This window comes from Rhinichthys klamathensis, unplaced genomic scaffold, assembly GCF_029890125.1.
Source record: "Rhinichthys klamathensis goyatoka isolate OS25496 unplaced genomic scaffold, OSU_Roscu_1.1 h1tg000040l_1, whole genome shotgun sequence".
In the NCBI taxonomy this organism is placed as follows: Eukaryota; Metazoa; Chordata; class Actinopteri; order Cypriniformes; family Leuciscidae; genus Rhinichthys; species Rhinichthys klamathensis.
In genome coordinates this window covers 13,819,229-13,835,114 of record NW_026606587.1, presented here as the reverse complement: position 1 = coordinate 13,835,114, position 15,886 = coordinate 13,819,229, and the positions used below count along the sequence as shown (strand labels likewise).

The 15,886-nt window shown below is 38.2% G+C and overlaps 2 protein-coding genes and 1 long non-coding RNA gene across 3 annotated transcripts; 2 read left to right on the top strand and 1 right to left on the bottom strand.

Annotated features, from left to right (window-relative positions):
* Positions 1 to 166: 166 nt before the first annotated feature.
* LOC130082127 (cytochrome c oxidase subunit 5B, mitochondrial) lies at positions 167 to 2,707 on the bottom strand. The gene is made up of 4 exons (XM_056246919.1): positions 2,566 to 2,707; positions 1,835 to 1,905; positions 1,654 to 1,753; positions 167 to 820 (listed from the first exon to the last, which is right to left on the bottom strand). The coding sequence occupies exons 1-4, from the start codon at positions 2,663 to 2,665 to the stop codon at positions 708 to 710; spliced, it is 384 nt and encodes a 127-aa protein (XP_056102894.1). The 5' UTR covers positions 2,666 to 2,707; the 3' UTR covers positions 167 to 707.
* A 1,617-nt stretch (positions 2,708 to 4,324) lies between these two features.
* Positions 4,325 to 15,434, top strand: gins4 (GINS complex subunit 4 (Sld5 homolog)). The gene is made up of 7 exons (XM_056246916.1): positions 4,325 to 4,660; positions 5,746 to 5,832; positions 7,734 to 7,847; positions 10,858 to 10,955; positions 11,127 to 11,215; positions 12,638 to 12,728; positions 14,920 to 15,434. Exons 1-7 carry the CDS (start codon positions 4,574 to 4,576, stop codon positions 15,014 to 15,016), a joined length of 663 nt encoding a protein of 220 aa, XP_056102891.1. The 5' UTR covers positions 4,325 to 4,573; the 3' UTR covers positions 15,017 to 15,434.
* Positions 6,214 to 6,757, top strand: LOC130082128 (uncharacterized). Its single transcript, XR_008806740.1, has 3 exons — positions 6,214 to 6,260; positions 6,506 to 6,559; positions 6,706 to 6,757. It is a non-coding gene; the product is annotated as an uncharacterized LOC130082128 (long non-coding RNA).
* Positions 15,435 to 15,886: the final 452 nt, after the last annotated feature.

Genomic DNA, 15,886 nt, shown 5'->3' with positions numbered 1-15,886 from the left:
TTTGAAAAATGCACCAAAAATGTGAAAAATGTCTAATGTACAATTGTATACTGAATGTAAAAAATATTTTTTTATAAAATAAATTTGTCAAGATCATGTCAGGTCTTTCCTGTGATGTCAATGAAAAGATTCTAGCAATGAGATGCAAAGAGATGACACATTCTACATGTTGAAACACCACATTTATTTTAGATATATAAACACGGAAAATTCATTTAAGACTTTAAAAGTAGATGGAATGTAGTTTGAGTCCCACACAGTAGGGAATGTAATTTCTTTGTCTACACATTGAAAAGCAAAGACATCTGTAGACATTATCACCCTTTCAAAAATGTGCAAACTTGCGTTTTAGTCGCCGATTTTAAGTAACAGCTCATTCATGTAACAGAACAGGTAATGCATTGTATTTTTGAGGAAAATTTGGAAGTATCTGAGCCACAGCGAACAATAGGGTACATAAACTTTCTCATAATACAATGAAACATACATTCCAGATAAGAAAACAATGCAGAATTGTACATTTCAGATTTGTAGAAAGCCAGTTTTCTTTATGTTAAATGTTAAATCTGCTCATGTGAAGCAACCAAAGAAAAATAACTAGGTCCCTATAAAAAGTGCAATTCTATTCTTCAGAACAGCGAAGGAGATTGTGCGCGAGTCACACATCTATAGCGTTTGAGTCAGTATGGGAGTGTTTAGTGCATGTTTCAGTGGGGTAACTCGTGTGGAACGAGTTTGTAGTGAGCGCCACAGGATGGGCAGCGCTGGGCTTCACCCTCATGCAACCAAAACCAAACCACTGCAGTGTTGTCCTCTTCACCTTCAAACACAAAGAAAAAAATAAATAAATCAGATAGGCTTGTCCGAAGGTCATCATGATGGCTCATGCTAATAATATACACATAATTGACAATAGCTATACATTTTCCATCCGCCTATTTTTATGCACATTTTGGGATATTGCATTTTGTAAAAAAAAAACAAGATGCACATAAAAAAATAAAATGCATTAAAAAAAAAACTATGCACTCAATTAAGGTGGATTTGTTTTTTATTTGATGAGACGACATGTGCATAAACTACGATGGAAACACATTTACTGAATAAATCCCTCAATGTGCATCAATAAACTCAGGTGACTTCGCCTCAGCAGAGGCTGTGATTGGATAACTGGACTATCAAGCGGACCAATGGCATCACAGCATCTCAAATGTTGGTTTGGTGGTTCTGAAACGCCGGAGTCAAAGTCTGTCATCAGAATGATTGGGTTTAATTCCCTCCGGAAGCATTGCAACAACTTCCATTTTTATTACTGATATTTTGTGCCAATTTTCCATGAAGTGATGGTTTTTGTTCTCTTGTACATGTAAAAGCCCTTTTATTCACACATTTTTTATGCAATATTCCAATCTTGCGCATAAGTTTAATTCGCAATTTTGGATGGAAACATAATGAATGACGAGACTATCTAGCTATGATCTTTATTTGGATGACTCTTAAAGTCAGCACTGGCATTGTTCATTAATGATACTTGAAGACTGTTTTAAGCAAGCATCCTAAATGTTTAATGTTTCGATACTGATTAATGAGAGATAAGGATGAACTTGACTAGAAAAATGTCTAAACAGAAATCAATATTATAATTTCACTTACAAACACAGCCAACAATCCTCTTGTTGGTTATGGAGGGGACGATATGAGGGTCTTGTTTGGAGCCTGCGTACTCCTTTGGTTTTAAAATGTTATATGGATCCTGGTGGAGAAGAGCAGCATTAATTCTCCTGAACTCATATAACAGCTCTCTTTATTTTACCACTAAACACAAGATACTTGCCATTCCTTCCTTGGAAGCTTTCAACACGATCTTCTCCAGACCGGTGGCCTGCTCATCATCTGTGGGAATGCCTGAACAACACAAGATCACATACTATTAATATTACAGAGCGACTGCAGGGTGTATCGATGCCCCTCATACAGTTGCTTATTTATTTTTCTGCAATTCATTTGGCTACTTAAGGTACTATTACTATAGTCTTTATGTGACTGAAAAGATTGCCACATTTCAGTCACATATATACGATACATACATAATATATAGGCCTAAATACCCACACACATACATAAATATACAGTATATATATATATATATATATATATATATATATATATATATATATATATATATATATATATATATATATATATATATATATATATATATATATAAATAACACACACTCACATATTTGTATCCCATGCTATTATTGTTATTATGCAACAAACTAGCCTAGCTATTTCCTGCAAGGGCGACTGAGACTAAATAGGATGACAGCGATTAACAGGATTAGACATAAGTAGGAATTCACTGACAACTCTGTAATGAGGAAATAACGATGAAGTTGTTGCGAGAATTTGATAACAAAAAAGTTGTGTAAAGAAGATGAATGTTTATTTGAGGCGGTGGGACCGTGACGCGCTACTACTCAAAAAGGCCGATTTACTGTCGATCTAAGCTCTATCCAGTTCCAACACGCACACAAAACAAAGCCATTGATGGACCAGTACCTCCAGATGCCAGTCTCCTGATGACAGCTTGAACTGGGACAGGCCGACGGCTGTAAACAGCAGCACGGGTCGCTGATCTCAAGAGGAGTCTGGCCGCCATTCTTTCTCACAGAAACACTGCGCATGCGTCACAGCTTATACGCGCTCGTGCTCACTAATTGAAACACTGGGCATGCGTCACAGCTTAAAAAAAAAGTATTTAAAGCCCAAACCTCTTTTCAAGTTCTAAAAGTGTATTTTTATTTTTACTATTGAGAATTCCATTAGACCCATTAACAGCAAAATTGGCTAGATTACACTTAATAATAACTTTAATCATGAAATGTAGGGTATGTACATTATGTAATGCACAATAGACCACTAGTTTAAAAAAACGTTTATAGGCTAGATACATTTTTTTTAAAATAAAAAATATATTCTCAATGGACACCTGGTTCAAAGTCTTGGTTTGCATAAGAACTCTGTTCTATAAAGGCCCTTTAACTGACCCTTTAAAGTTAAATGTGTGTGAGCCTGTGCGTAAATGTGTGTTAAATGTGTCTGACCCTGTAAAAAAAGTGTTTTCATACTTAATGAAATTTTCATTATTTTTTAACTATGTGATTATCTGAATGCACTTAAAGTTGTATCCAGGTGCAATCAAAGTGCAATACTAAAGTTTACATAATGCAGTTGCATTATCATAGTTTTCACAATAGAGTTCAGTCAAAGACTGATCCTAGATCAGATACTACAGTTTTATTGTGCTGTGTTGACATGATCACAGTTACAGTACACAGTATGCTTCTGAAAAGTGCTTTTATCTCGAGAAGCTGATGAGATCAGGAAATTCGTATGTAAAGCCTGACATTCCTAATGTTTGCATTGGATTAGTTGTTGGTGTCTTTAGCTCAGCTGCAACCGCTGTCTAGTAAACACTGTGGCATTCATAGATACATAATAAAGCCTTTATTATGTATATCTATGGTGGCACATTGACCTGTGGTGGCTGCGCGCTCACTGACTGAAACACTGCGCATGCGCCACAGCTGCTGCGCGTTTGATTTAAAGGGCACGCAAATAAAAGCGCAATGCTGACATCTAGCGCTCGGGGGACGACACGCGTGCTGGGTAAAAAAAGACAGGAAAAAATATTTTATTTGATCAGAAATGCTCGAAATTGGTTCATTCAGAAAAAGAACATATTAAAAAATATTTGTATTATTATTTAGAAAACACTAATAAGCAACCGACGAAAATCACTCAAAACGGACTGAAAGTTACAGTCACGTGGAGACAGTAGCCTACCCTATAAAACAATATATAAAATGTAAAAAATACAAATAAATATAGGTGTCTGATTCACAATGATCATATATACACATAGTATGCAAATTATGCGCAGTGTACTCAAATAAAGTGTCCACATTACAGAATTGTGGAATATGACTGATGCAAGATCTCCTAATAAAATAGGCTACCAGTAATATAGCAACATGTGCCACTGGAGAACAATATCAGGATATGAACATCACTATACTGTCACAAAGAAATGGAAAACAGTCCCTTATAGTAGTAATGCACCTTAATGTACTGTCTGATTTCACAAAATATGCATTTTCACAATCTCTTCGATTAAGAACTATAATTATATATTGTTAACTATAAAACATATAAACTAGAGCTAGGGGGGAAAAACGACAGGCACTTCAGCTTTATTTTTGGTGTGCAATGCGCAGACTTGCGCCACTTCAACGAGCTTGAGGACGCGGTGACATCATCGCCGCGTCATTTTGTTGTTTTTTGGCGCGAAATTCCCTATCAGAAGGTTTCCGCATTGATCGCGCATGAGGATATAAACAGCTGAAAGTTTGGGATTTCATTTCGCTGTTTTTTGCACTGAAGTTTGATTTTCCGGAGAGTTGTATTCGCCGAGCTGATTCTCTGACGACAGAACTAAACGTGCTCTGGCCGAAACTCCCGCACTTTAGATTGAGTGTTGTTTGATTGTTACAGTGTTACAGTCACAATGTCAGACGCCAGTGATCTCAGTGGAGGAGAGGAGAGCCAGGAGGACGTGTTGACCCCAGCAGAGCTCATCACCAAACTGGAGGAGGTCAGACAGCTTTCAGCCTGCTCGAACAATAACACACACCGTGAAATGTGTTTTCATGCATGCTCACACTGCAAAACAATGATGTTCCTACTCTGTATTTTTGTCTTGTTGTCCAGTACAAATATTTAAACCTTCTTAAATCAAGATACATTAACTTCAGAAGCAGAACGATTCAATTAAGTCTGGTATATACCACTGAAAAATGCATGCTTAAAATAGTAAAAAAGAAAAAAGTATTGTTTTCCTTTTGAATTTTTCTACTTTCTACTCAACTTTTATTTTTCTAACCCAACTTATAGATTGTTTTCTTTTTAAAGGTGCAGTAAGCGATTTCTGAGAAACACTGTTGATATTTTAAATCACAAAAACAAACACGCCCCTACCAAGAAGGATCACACCCCTATCTTGATAGCCCCGCCCCCAAATTCACGAACGCGCTATGCAGAACAGGCACCTCCCCCTCAATTGTGGACACGCCCTTTCATGCTGATTGGCTGTATGTTTTGGTGCTGGGTCTGATCGATTTTCAATAGCGTTTCTCAGAAATCAGAAATGTGAAAATGTGAATAATTTAAACTAAATTAGAGGGATCATATAAAATGCATGTTATATTTTTATTTAGTACTGTCCTGAATAAGATATTTTACATAAAATATGTTTCCATATAGTCCACAAGACAAAAAAGCTGAATTTCTAAAACCGAAACTATTAAAAAAGGTTCAAACATTCACTGATGAAAACACGATGCATTAAGAGTCGGGGGTGAAAACTTTTGAACAGGATGAAGATTTTTCGTAATTTTTTCTTATTTTATATAAATATTTTTAATAATATTTTTTTCATTTAGTACTGCCCTTCGGAAGCAACAGAAGATGCATACATGTTTCCCGGAAGACCAATTAAGTTTAATTTACCCTGATCGTCAAATTCAAAAAGTTTTCAACCCGAATTGTTTAGGAATGAGATCCCGTAGGTGTTTGCATCGAGATCGCAATCTTTTAACGATTAACCGTGCAGCTCTATGAGACGCATGCGTTCTGGAATAGTGTTTTCTAATGTGTGTCGATCGTTCTCCTGTGTTTCAGGCTTGGCTTAATGAGAAGTTTTCTCCAGAACTGTTGGAAAACAAGTCCGAGTTGGTGGAGTGTGTGATGGAGCAGCTCACACACATGGTATTGATCTGTGTTCAGTGTTTGGTGAAACATTTTATGTTATATTTAGGTAGTTGACAAATAACATTGACTTATTTTTTTTACATTACATTTTTAACATTAAGCTTTTAGATTAAAGGGGAATGAATATATGTGCTGTAACTGGTAACCAACCATTTAAAAAAAATGAATTAGCTTTTAGTAACTTCACTTAAAAATATTTTCCACTTGAAATAAAAAACATGAGTACATAACACAGTTATGCAATAACAATTATGATATACAAGAAAAATGTATAAAAGTATAAAAAATTTCATACAATTTTAAATGGTATTTAAAGGCAAGCGATTTCTGAAGAGCGCTGGTGAAAGTGGATCTGACCGAGCAACAAAACAGACTTGTAGCCAATCAGCAGTAGGGGGCGTGTTCACTCATGATAGGGGAGGAGAGTGAGCCAATCAGCAGTAGGGGGTTTGTTCACTTATGATGGGGGAGGAGAGAGAGCCAATCAGCAGTAGGGGGCGTGTTTACTCATGATCAGGGAGGAGAGTGAGCCAATCAGCAGTAGGGGGCGTGTTCACTTATGATGGGGGAGGAGAGAGAGCCAATCAGCAGTAGGGGGCGTGTTCACTCATGATCAGGGAGGAGAGTGAGCCAATCAGCAGTAGGGGTGTGTTCACTCATGATGGGGGAGGAGAGTGAGCCAATCAGCAGTAGGGGGCGTGTTCACTCATGATGAGGGAGGAGAGTGAGCCAATCAGCAGTAGGGGGTGTGTTCACTCATGATGGGGGAGGAGAGTGAGCCAATCAGCAGTAGGGGGTGTGTTCACTCATGATGAGGGAGGAGAGTGAGCCAATCAGCAGAAGGGGGCGTGTTCACTCATGATGAGGGAGGAGAGTGAGCCAATCAGCAGTAGGGGGCGTGTTCACTCATGATGAGGGAGGAGACTGAGCCAATCAGCAGTAGGGGGTGTGTTCACTCTTGATGAGGGAGGAGAGTGAGCCAATCAGCAGTAGGGGGTGTGTTCACTCATGATGGGGGAGGAGAGTGAGCCAATCAGCAGTAGGGGGCCTGTTCACTTATGATGGGGGAGGAGAGAGAGCCAATCAGCAGTAGGGGGCGTGTTCACTTATGATGGGGGAGGAGAGTGAGCCAATCAGCAGTAGGGGGCGTGTTCACTTATGATGGGGGAGGAGAGTGAGCCAATCAGCAGTAGGGGGCCTGTTCACTTATGATGGGGGAGGAGAGAGAGCCAATCAGCAGTAGGGGGCGTGTTCACTTATGATGGGGGAGGAGAGTGAGCCAATCAGCAGTAGGGGGCGTGTTCACTTATGATGAGGGAGGAGAGTGAGCCAATCAGCAGTAGGGGGTGTGTTCACTCATGATGAGGGAGGAGAGTGAGCCAATCAGCAGTAGGGGGTGTGTTTACTCATGATGGGGGAGGAGAGTGAGCCAATCAGCAGCAGGGGGGTGTGTTCACTCATGATGAGGGAGGAGAGTGAGTGTGAGCAAGAGGGAGATTTGAAGAAAGACTAGAAAGAGAGATGGCTGAGAGAAACAAAAGAGAAATGTTCAGACGAATAACACTGGAAAAAGTAGAGTTAAATTAAAAGATTTATTTTTATTTTTTTTATTTTAATTGTACAATTTGTACAAATGATCAGGCAAGAGCTTTAGGACTCACGTTAATATTAGAAAGCTTTCCAGTGCTGGAGAGACTGAAGCTCTTGCACTTGAAGATCTTTCACTCTTGCATTGTGTGTTTGTGCATTTTGCGGGCGGAGTAATGAAGGGAGTGGCATTTGTTTGTTGAGTTGATTTCACATATCAACAGTGCTTCTCAGAAATCACTTACTGCACCTTTAAAATAGTTTTAGATGAAGTATAGCATGAAATGTAGCCTTTATACTTGTGTATGCAGGAGGAAAATCTCCAGAGGGTGAGGAAAGGTGATGTGAAAGCCAGTGTCCATCGCATGGAGATCGAGCGCATCCGCTTCGTTCTGAGCAGCTTTCTGCGCTCAAGGCTCCAGAAGGTATCCTATTACTTCAGAGTCAGCCGTTTATCTGTTGCAATTATTCTAAATGACTTACAGTAAACATATTATACATAATATCTGGAGTAACCTGAGAACACGTGTCTTGCTCAAGCACACAGTAGTGAAGATAGTTAAAGAGCTGGAGGGTTTGAGCCCAGAACCTTTCAGTTACCAGCCCAGAAACAACGACTTTAGATAGAAACAGACGGTGCACTCGTGAATCACTATGAATGAGACAAAGTGCAACGCGCAATATTGTGAAATAAGCCCCGCCTTCTAAGTAAAGGAGAACCAATCGCTGATAGATAAAGTCATCGCGTCACTATAGCTGCGTTAGAAGCTCTCGTTGCTTAAGAAACATTCAGTGTTCAGAATGATGCTGCGTCCCAATTCCCTCTCTTAAAGCTGCAGTCGGCAAGTCTGGCAGATTGAGTGGATTTAGGAAAATTTTGAATGTTTACAACTCTCATGCCCCTCCCCCACTATAAACGGATACCCTCCCACCGAGTTCATGCTCGTCAGTGTGTGTGCACCAGGTTTACAGTGAACGCGCCCGCCTCATCAGCATCCATCAACACCGTGGAGTATTTGGAGGTATGCTGTCCTGGCTAATCTACTGATAGATTGCAATTGCTAACGTCATTTATACTCTAAATGAGCTTACTTGATTTTCCGCCATCACTCTTCTTTACTGCGCGAACTTCCGCGAACTTCAGGCGTGTGCATGTGATTGTAACGTGCGCGAGGGGTGGCGTGTGCCCGATCTGTGATTGACAGTCAGATCTCACACCCCCCTGCGCTGATTGGACATGATGAACCGGGAGCTGTGGATTTTTGCAAAACAAATAACACGCTCCAGGTGGAGTTAGAAGCTCAGGTTTTTTTCTAAAACCACTTTATTTATGTTGTTCTGTCGGATTATAGTGTCGATTTCACTGAATATGATCAAAAAAATGTTGCCGACGGCAGCTTTAAGCCTGGGACACACCAAGCCGACGGTCGGGCAGTTTTTGTGCGTCGGCCGACTAAGTTTTCTCAGTGTGTTCCACACCGTCGGCTGAAATTGGTCCTCGTCGGCTTTTTTTCGACCGATTCGAAATCTGTGACATTCCACAATTAGTTTTGACTGAGCTTGAAACCACAGTTTCTCAATCAGGACTCTGAGTAGTTGGGTAAACTAACTTCTTCTCTCCTCTTACCTGGCTATACCCAAGAGGAATGCAACATAGAGCCCCCTAGTGCAAGGTAGTGGCATTACCCTTAAAAACCACAGTAACCAAGTTCTGGGCGGTTACAGTACTTTAACAAACCGCTTCATGTGGACATAAATTTGCACAGTTTATAGGGCACTATAAGTCGGTTTTATGCCCCCCCTGTTTATGCCCCCCCCCCCCCCTGTTTGATTTTTTTTTCCCATTTGTATTTTTCTGGGTTCTGTTTTTTTTTTCAGCACTCTGTTTAAATGGTTCAATTAAATTTTAGTAATCTATTAAATTAATAAAAGTTTAATTTAGTAATTTCTTTTATAATAACAGGGAACTATGAAACGTTTTATTTTGTGTTTATAATTTCCTAGACATAAACGGTGGGAATCAAATGAAGGCATAAAACATTAACAATTTAATTAATCTTTTAAAATGTAATCAAATGAAAACAATTCCTTTTATGTTTTCTCCAACGGAGTGCTGCACAACAGAGGTTTACAGGTTAAAATTAAAACATGGAAAAATTATAATAATTCGTGTTAGTTTCTGTGCGTGTGTGATATGATGATAGTTTTTCTCAAAGAAATGGTGAAACTCTCAGAGCAAACTTTGATCTACTCATCCAAAATTTGCCAAAATCTGTGACATTCCACAATCCTCATCAGAGTTTCCGCTAGAAAAAAAAATGGTTTAGTTTTACGGACATTTTGATGATATGCCGGTCAAATATCGCCTCTTAATTAGTCAAGTTGAGGAAAACTGGAGGCAGGCTATATAACTTAAAAAATGACATAATCAGGCTGTATAGAATGCAACATGTTATTATTATTAGCCTAACTTTCAAATAGACGGAAAAAAACATGAACGTCCGATTGGCGTCAATCAACACCAATTGTTTTTTACTATGGTTTCACACACATTCACTTTTTGAAGCATTGAGGCATGGATGTACCTAATACAAATACATAAAACATCTCCAGTTAACTAGCAGATCATTCATTTAGTTCGCTATTAAATAAGAGATCTAGCTCTAAAATCAGTTGTTTTTGAAATCAAGCTGAGCGCTCGTGTCCGCTGCTATCAGTTGCATGGACGACGCGCTGCGCGAGTTGTGCAATCTTCACTCGGACGCGCGTTTCAATCTATCGCCGTTGCGGAGACTCTCTATTCATTCCGGTGAAATCACAAAATAAAATGCACACAAGCGTGTCCCTGCTTGATATAGGATGTAACCACTGATGAACATAGGCTCTTCAGTTTTGATGAGAGAAAAAAAAAACTGTAGCCTACGACTGCGCGGATTAGAACCACTGATCTATATAATGAGATGTTCCTGATTCACCATCGTCCGTCGCGTCTGGCCACTGAAAAAAGCTTTTAAGGCTAGCCTGCCTGGCCATAATTGAAACGTGTCACTCAATCGTTCGTTGTTTAGGTCTATATTACAGCTGTTCTAGGCGTGCGCGTTATTTGAAATGCAGCATGCGATGTTGTTTAATAACTTTCAAACGGTAGAGCCTGTTCCTTTATAACATAGCCAAAGGTCGGTGTATTTTTGCTTTATACACTTTAGGCTTATTCTCAAATTCATATTGTGTTAGGGGGGCGGGATTATTACGCAATTTTAATCGGACAATTTGACCGGAGAAATTTAATTTTGTCGACATTTCATTTTTTTCCCGGCCAATGTCTGGTGATTACCGGACAACGGAAACCCTGACATGCAGTAGATGGATTGTTTTTATGACTGGATTCTGCATTTCCGTACTTGTATATACATATGGTTGTTGTCTCATCTGCAGATAGAGAAGTTTTTCCCTCATGTATTGGAGAAAGAAAAGTCGCGTGCGGATGGAGATCCTTCGTTTCTCTCTCCTGAAGAGTTTGCCTTCGCTAAAGAGTGAGTTAGCTCTGAATCCTTTCTATCTTCCATATCAACTTGTGGTTTAGCACTACCAGATGCTGTCCATGGAGTTTAACTGGTCTTGAAGACAGAATATAATGTTGTGTGGGATTTTTGTCACTGCGTGTTTGTCCTATAATTCCCAGAACTTCTGTGATGTTTGTTTAGGTATCTGGCCAACACCGAGGTTTATCTCCAAGCCGTGGCTCTGAAACACATGCCTCCAAACCTGCAGAGCATTGACATGCTGAAGGCCGGTGAGAAACCACTCTTTGCTTTAAATTGATTCATCAAAGGCTGTTTACACCTGGCCATTTAATGCGCTTTCTGGGAAACTTTTTTTTTTTTTAAACACTGGTGGGGAAAGTATGGAAGCTTGTATTTAATTAAAAATAATTAAGACTTTTTTTTTTATGAAGTCAGAATTGTGAGAAATAAAGTCGCAATTGCGAGATATAAAGTCGCAATTATGAGAAATGAAGTCGCAATTGGGAGAAAAAAAGACAGAATTGAGACTTTTTATCTCACAATTCTGACTTTTTTTCTCACAATTGCGAGTTTATATCTCGAACTTCTGACATCTTTTCTCAGAATTGTGAGATATAAACTTGCAATTGCGAGTTATCAGGCCAATTCTAAGGGGGGGAAAAGACAAACTTTTTTCCCCTCAGAATAGTTTATATCTCACAAATCTGACTTTATAACACGCAATTGCGACTTTATATCCCACAATTCTGACTTTATATCACGCGATTCTGACTTTATATCACGCAATTGTGAGAAAAAAAGTCAGAATTGTAAGATAAAAGTCGCAATTACCTTTTTTATTTTTCATTTTGTGGCGGAAACAAGCTTCCATAGGAAAGAGTTAATGTTTTAAAATGTAAATTTAATACTGTATTTTGCAGTTATATTTTGAGTTTTACTAGCCAGAAAATACTGGACAAGTAAGGAAGAAATCATAATTTTTTAAATAATTTCACTTGATATTGTAATTGCCATTCATTTGGAGTAAATTATGTGAATTATGTTTTACTGTGAAAAATCAGCTTTCCTCGACAAAGTCAGTTATATAAAATGTGCATGATGTGTAAAAAATTATCTTGAAAGCATATGCAATACTGTTCAGAAGTTTAGGGTCAGTAAGATTTTTTTAAAGTAATTAATACTTATCTTCAGCAAGGACAAATCAAATTGAATTGATTAAAAGTGAAAGTGCATACTTTTAAGTTGTTACCAAAAAAAATTATTTTCAAATAAATGCTGAGATTTCTATTCATCCAATAGCCCTGGAAAAAAATCACAAAATATGAAGCAGCTCAACTGTTTTCAACATCGATAATAATCAGGAATATTTCTTGAGCACCAAATCTTCATACAGTATATGGGATTTTTAAATCGTAATATTTCACAGTATTACTGTTTTTACTGTATTTTTGATCAAATAATGAGCAGAAAAGACGTCTTTTTAAAAAATATTAAAAAAATGTACCGAACGCAAGCTTTTGAACAGCAGAGTACATTATTCAAGCGAGCCCTAAATGGACTGCTGTAATCTCCACTGTTGGAGTTGGTTATAGTGGAAGCTGTACTGGTAATCTGATGATGTATTGGATATCCAGATGTTTGTCAGCGGCAGTGATTGATTCATTGGTGCTTCTGTGTGTTTGTGTGTGAAGTTCCTGAGCCGTGTCTCGACTCGTTCGTGTTCCTGAGAGTGAAAGAGAGCCAGGAGAATATCCTGGTGGAGCCGGAGACAGATGAGCAGAGGTATTAACAACAGCATTTATATTCTGCATGTTACACACTGTTTTAGTGCAAAGCCTGTTCCAAAAAAGACAACCCAATTATCTTTTAAGATACTTAATTTTGGCCAAATTTAAAAGCAGCCTCAGTGTTTCTTTCATATGGATCAGTGAATAAGCATTAAAAATGTTCATCTTTCTTTAGTGTGTAATGTTCCTGTTTGAGAATGAAAAAGCTCCAGTTCTTCTCTATATGAGTGTCAGTGTTTCTGAACTCCTGAAACGCCTCCATTGTAGTCTTGAGTTTCTTCCGGGAATGAACACGTCACAATATTCCTCATTATAATAACTCATACGCAGAATAAAGGGGCGGGGCCTGGTTGAGTGAGTTAGTAGTTTGTTAAACTGGCGGTTATGGGAAGGAGCGGGACAATTCCCAAACACACTCGAAGCCCTCGACCAATCACAACACACGGCTAGTCGACCAATCAGAGCACAGTGTGCTTTCAGAAGGAGGGGCTTCATAGCAAGTCTTTACATGAGTTTGGTGTATTTTGTGTGGTTGCTACCTGTGATCTTGCCAAATGAGTCTTCATTTCCGTTTGCAAAAAGGGTGTTACCCAAAAATCATTGCTATCGGGCGGAATTTTTTTTTCTTTATAAATAATTACTATTGGTCACCCTTTACGTCTAACTGTGGGTTTTGCAAATATTTAACCAATAAAACATTAAAAAGAGCTTGTGACTAAACCTCGTATCTCCATTGGCTCCTCAAACTGTCAGTCAAACCTCATAACTCCGCCCACCTCTATCTGAATGATATTAAGTTCTACACACATTTTAAAGTCTGTCTCTGCTGGTTTGCAGTGCAAGGGTGAATAAAGAACTGTTTGTTTGAAGAAGTACAGCGTTTTCTCTACTCAAGACACATGAGTATGTCTATAAAGGTTCATATTTGATGTATTTGAGGAGCGGAGAAGAGTGTCATAGTCATTTGTCATCGAGTCACAGCTGATACTGTCTTAAATAGCCTGTGTGAAGCACTTTATCCATTATAACTTGAGATTTTGGCCAATGACAGTGCTCGCATAGCTACAATAAACTTTAACCTGTAAGTTGATGAAAACACTTTTCCTTTTTGGACATAAATACCATTTTTGGCAATTTTTGGACATAAAAGGTTTTCGTCTGACAGCGATGATATTTCAAAGGTAACATTTTAGGGATCCATCCATTGAAAACCCATATTGATTGATCACTAATCTGATTATCCAATAATGTGGTTACAGCCTAGTTAAGTTGTGGTCACATTAGCGAAATTTAGATTTAGCTTCTTTTTTCTTTTTTTAGCTTTTTTTTGCTTATAGGGTTAGGGTTAGGGTTAGGGTTTTCTTGCTTACAGTTCTGTGTTTGGTTACGAGACAGAAGCTCTGATCCAAAAACATTTTACCGTTGCACAAAATCCAGTCATTTTATTCGAAATCCGTTCAACTGGGAGTTTCGCTTGAGAGCGAAAGTTTTCCCTATGCAGATTTTGTGCAATGGTAAAATGTTTTTGGATCAGAGCTTCTGTCTCATAATCAAACACAGGACTGAATGATAATGAATAAGATGTCTTTGAAATCTACGGAAGCGTATTGCATTCACTTGAAGAAAAAAATCTACTCTGTTTTTCTGAATTAATGAGTTAATTATCTCAGAATTACGAGATCATTTTTCATGAAAAAAAATTTTGCTCTGTTTTTCTGAATTAACGAGTTAATTATCTCAGAATTACAAGATAATTTTTCATGGAATTTTTTTTTTGCTCTTTTTCTAAATTAATGACTTGATTATCTCAAAAACTCAGAAATTCAGAAAAACAGAGAAAAACAAAAACTTTTTTCCCATAAAAAATTATCTCGTAATTCTGAGATAATTAACTCGTTAATTCAGAAAAACAGAGCAAAAACTTTTTTCCATGAAAAATGATCTCGTAATTCTGAGATAACTAACTCATTAATTCAGAAAAACAGAGTAGATTTTTTTCTTCAAGTGAATGCAATACGCTTCCATAGAAATCCTTTTAGTTCATGATAAAACTAATGGGTTTTCTTATCAACATGACATAGTCTCCTATAGGGGGCAGCATTTCTTTCGTTTTAATGAGCTGGTTGAGATCATAAAGCAATATATGTGAACTCATAACAGTATTTCTTTGCTATTGTCTCTTTCAGGGAGTACGTTGTGGACTTGGATGAAGGTTCGCAGCACTTGATGCGTTACCGTATTATAGCGCCTCTAGTGGCTAGCGGTGCAGTGCAACTTATTTAAACCCGGAGAGCCTCAGGAACAATGAAGATCATCGGTGAATGAAGCCCGACCGTGAACATCCGTGTCCCAGCACCATGAAACTGATGTAAAAGCAATATGGAGTATTATTATCTATAAAAACAAGCATTCTTCAATGTATTCTGACAAATGCATTTGTTCAAAACACAGGACTGTATATACTCTTGGCCAAAGACACTCTGAATGAACTTGGGTTATTGCAAACTATCTGCAATATTTCGTCACATATTGACAGCTCGGTTATTGCAGTCTGATTATAAACTAGAGAACCTGACGCTTGTGAAACGGAAACTGTGGTTTTCTCTGTAAATGGGAAGTTGTTGGTTTGGATGTGGTCATTTAAATGGTCGCTGGGGTTTTGCTGGAGTGCTAGAATAAAGTTGTATTATTTATGTGTCTATATTGATCATGTTTTTGTGTGTTGTTTTGATATCGTGCCATCAGCTAGAGCGATGAGACTTATGACATATCTGTTAAACTCTTCCGAGTTTGTAAACAATATTTATGGCATATTATGACGTCAATTGCCATAGAAAATTATTTTTTGTCGGTTCTCAGTTTGTGGAAAATCACATTTACAGTGACATACACATTCAGTAAAGCTTTCAATTAATGCACCTCTTGATGGATATGAATGTTGTGATGTTATTTCCATCAATAACTGCATCAGTTTTTGGTCAAGATCTTGTATTGTCAAAGCAAGAGTCTGTAACTCTGTAAAGTCTCCTCCAGCACATCCCAAACACTTTCAATGAATTTAAGCTCTGGACTCAGAAGAGACAATGATACTTCAAGCTCCTCACAACCATTCTTTCACAATCTGAGCCGGATGAATCTTGATATTGTCCTCCT

What these genes read in the sequence shown, in the direction of transcription:
- LOC130082127 (XM_056246919.1), bottom strand. Translation starts at nt 2,665, where the DNA reads ATGGCGGCCAGACTCCTCTTGAGATCAGCGACCCGTGCTGCTGTTTAC. An exon ending in AAGCTTCCAAGGAAGGAATG is followed by an intron (nt 1,754 to 1,834) that starts GCAAGTATCTTG and finishes CTTCTCCACCAG; the next exon opens with GATCCATATAACATTTTAAA. An exon ending in GAGGATTGTTGGCTGTGTTT is followed by an intron (nt 821 to 1,653) that starts GTAAGTGAAATT and finishes TTGTGTTTGAAG; the next exon opens with GTGAAGAGGACAACACTGCA.
- gins4 (XM_056246916.1), top strand. Translation starts at nt 4,574, where the DNA reads ATGTCAGACGCCAGTGATCTCAGTGGAGGAGAGGAGAGCCAGGAGGAC. An exon ending in TCATCACCAAACTGGAGGAG is followed by an intron (nt 4,661 to 5,745) that starts GTCAGACAGCTT and finishes CCTGTGTTTCAG; the next exon opens with GCTTGGCTTAATGAGAAGTT. An exon ending in CATTGACATGCTGAAGGCCG is followed by an intron (nt 11,216 to 12,637) that starts GTGAGAAACCAC and finishes TTGTGTGTGAAG; the next exon opens with TTCCTGAGCCGTGTCTCGAC.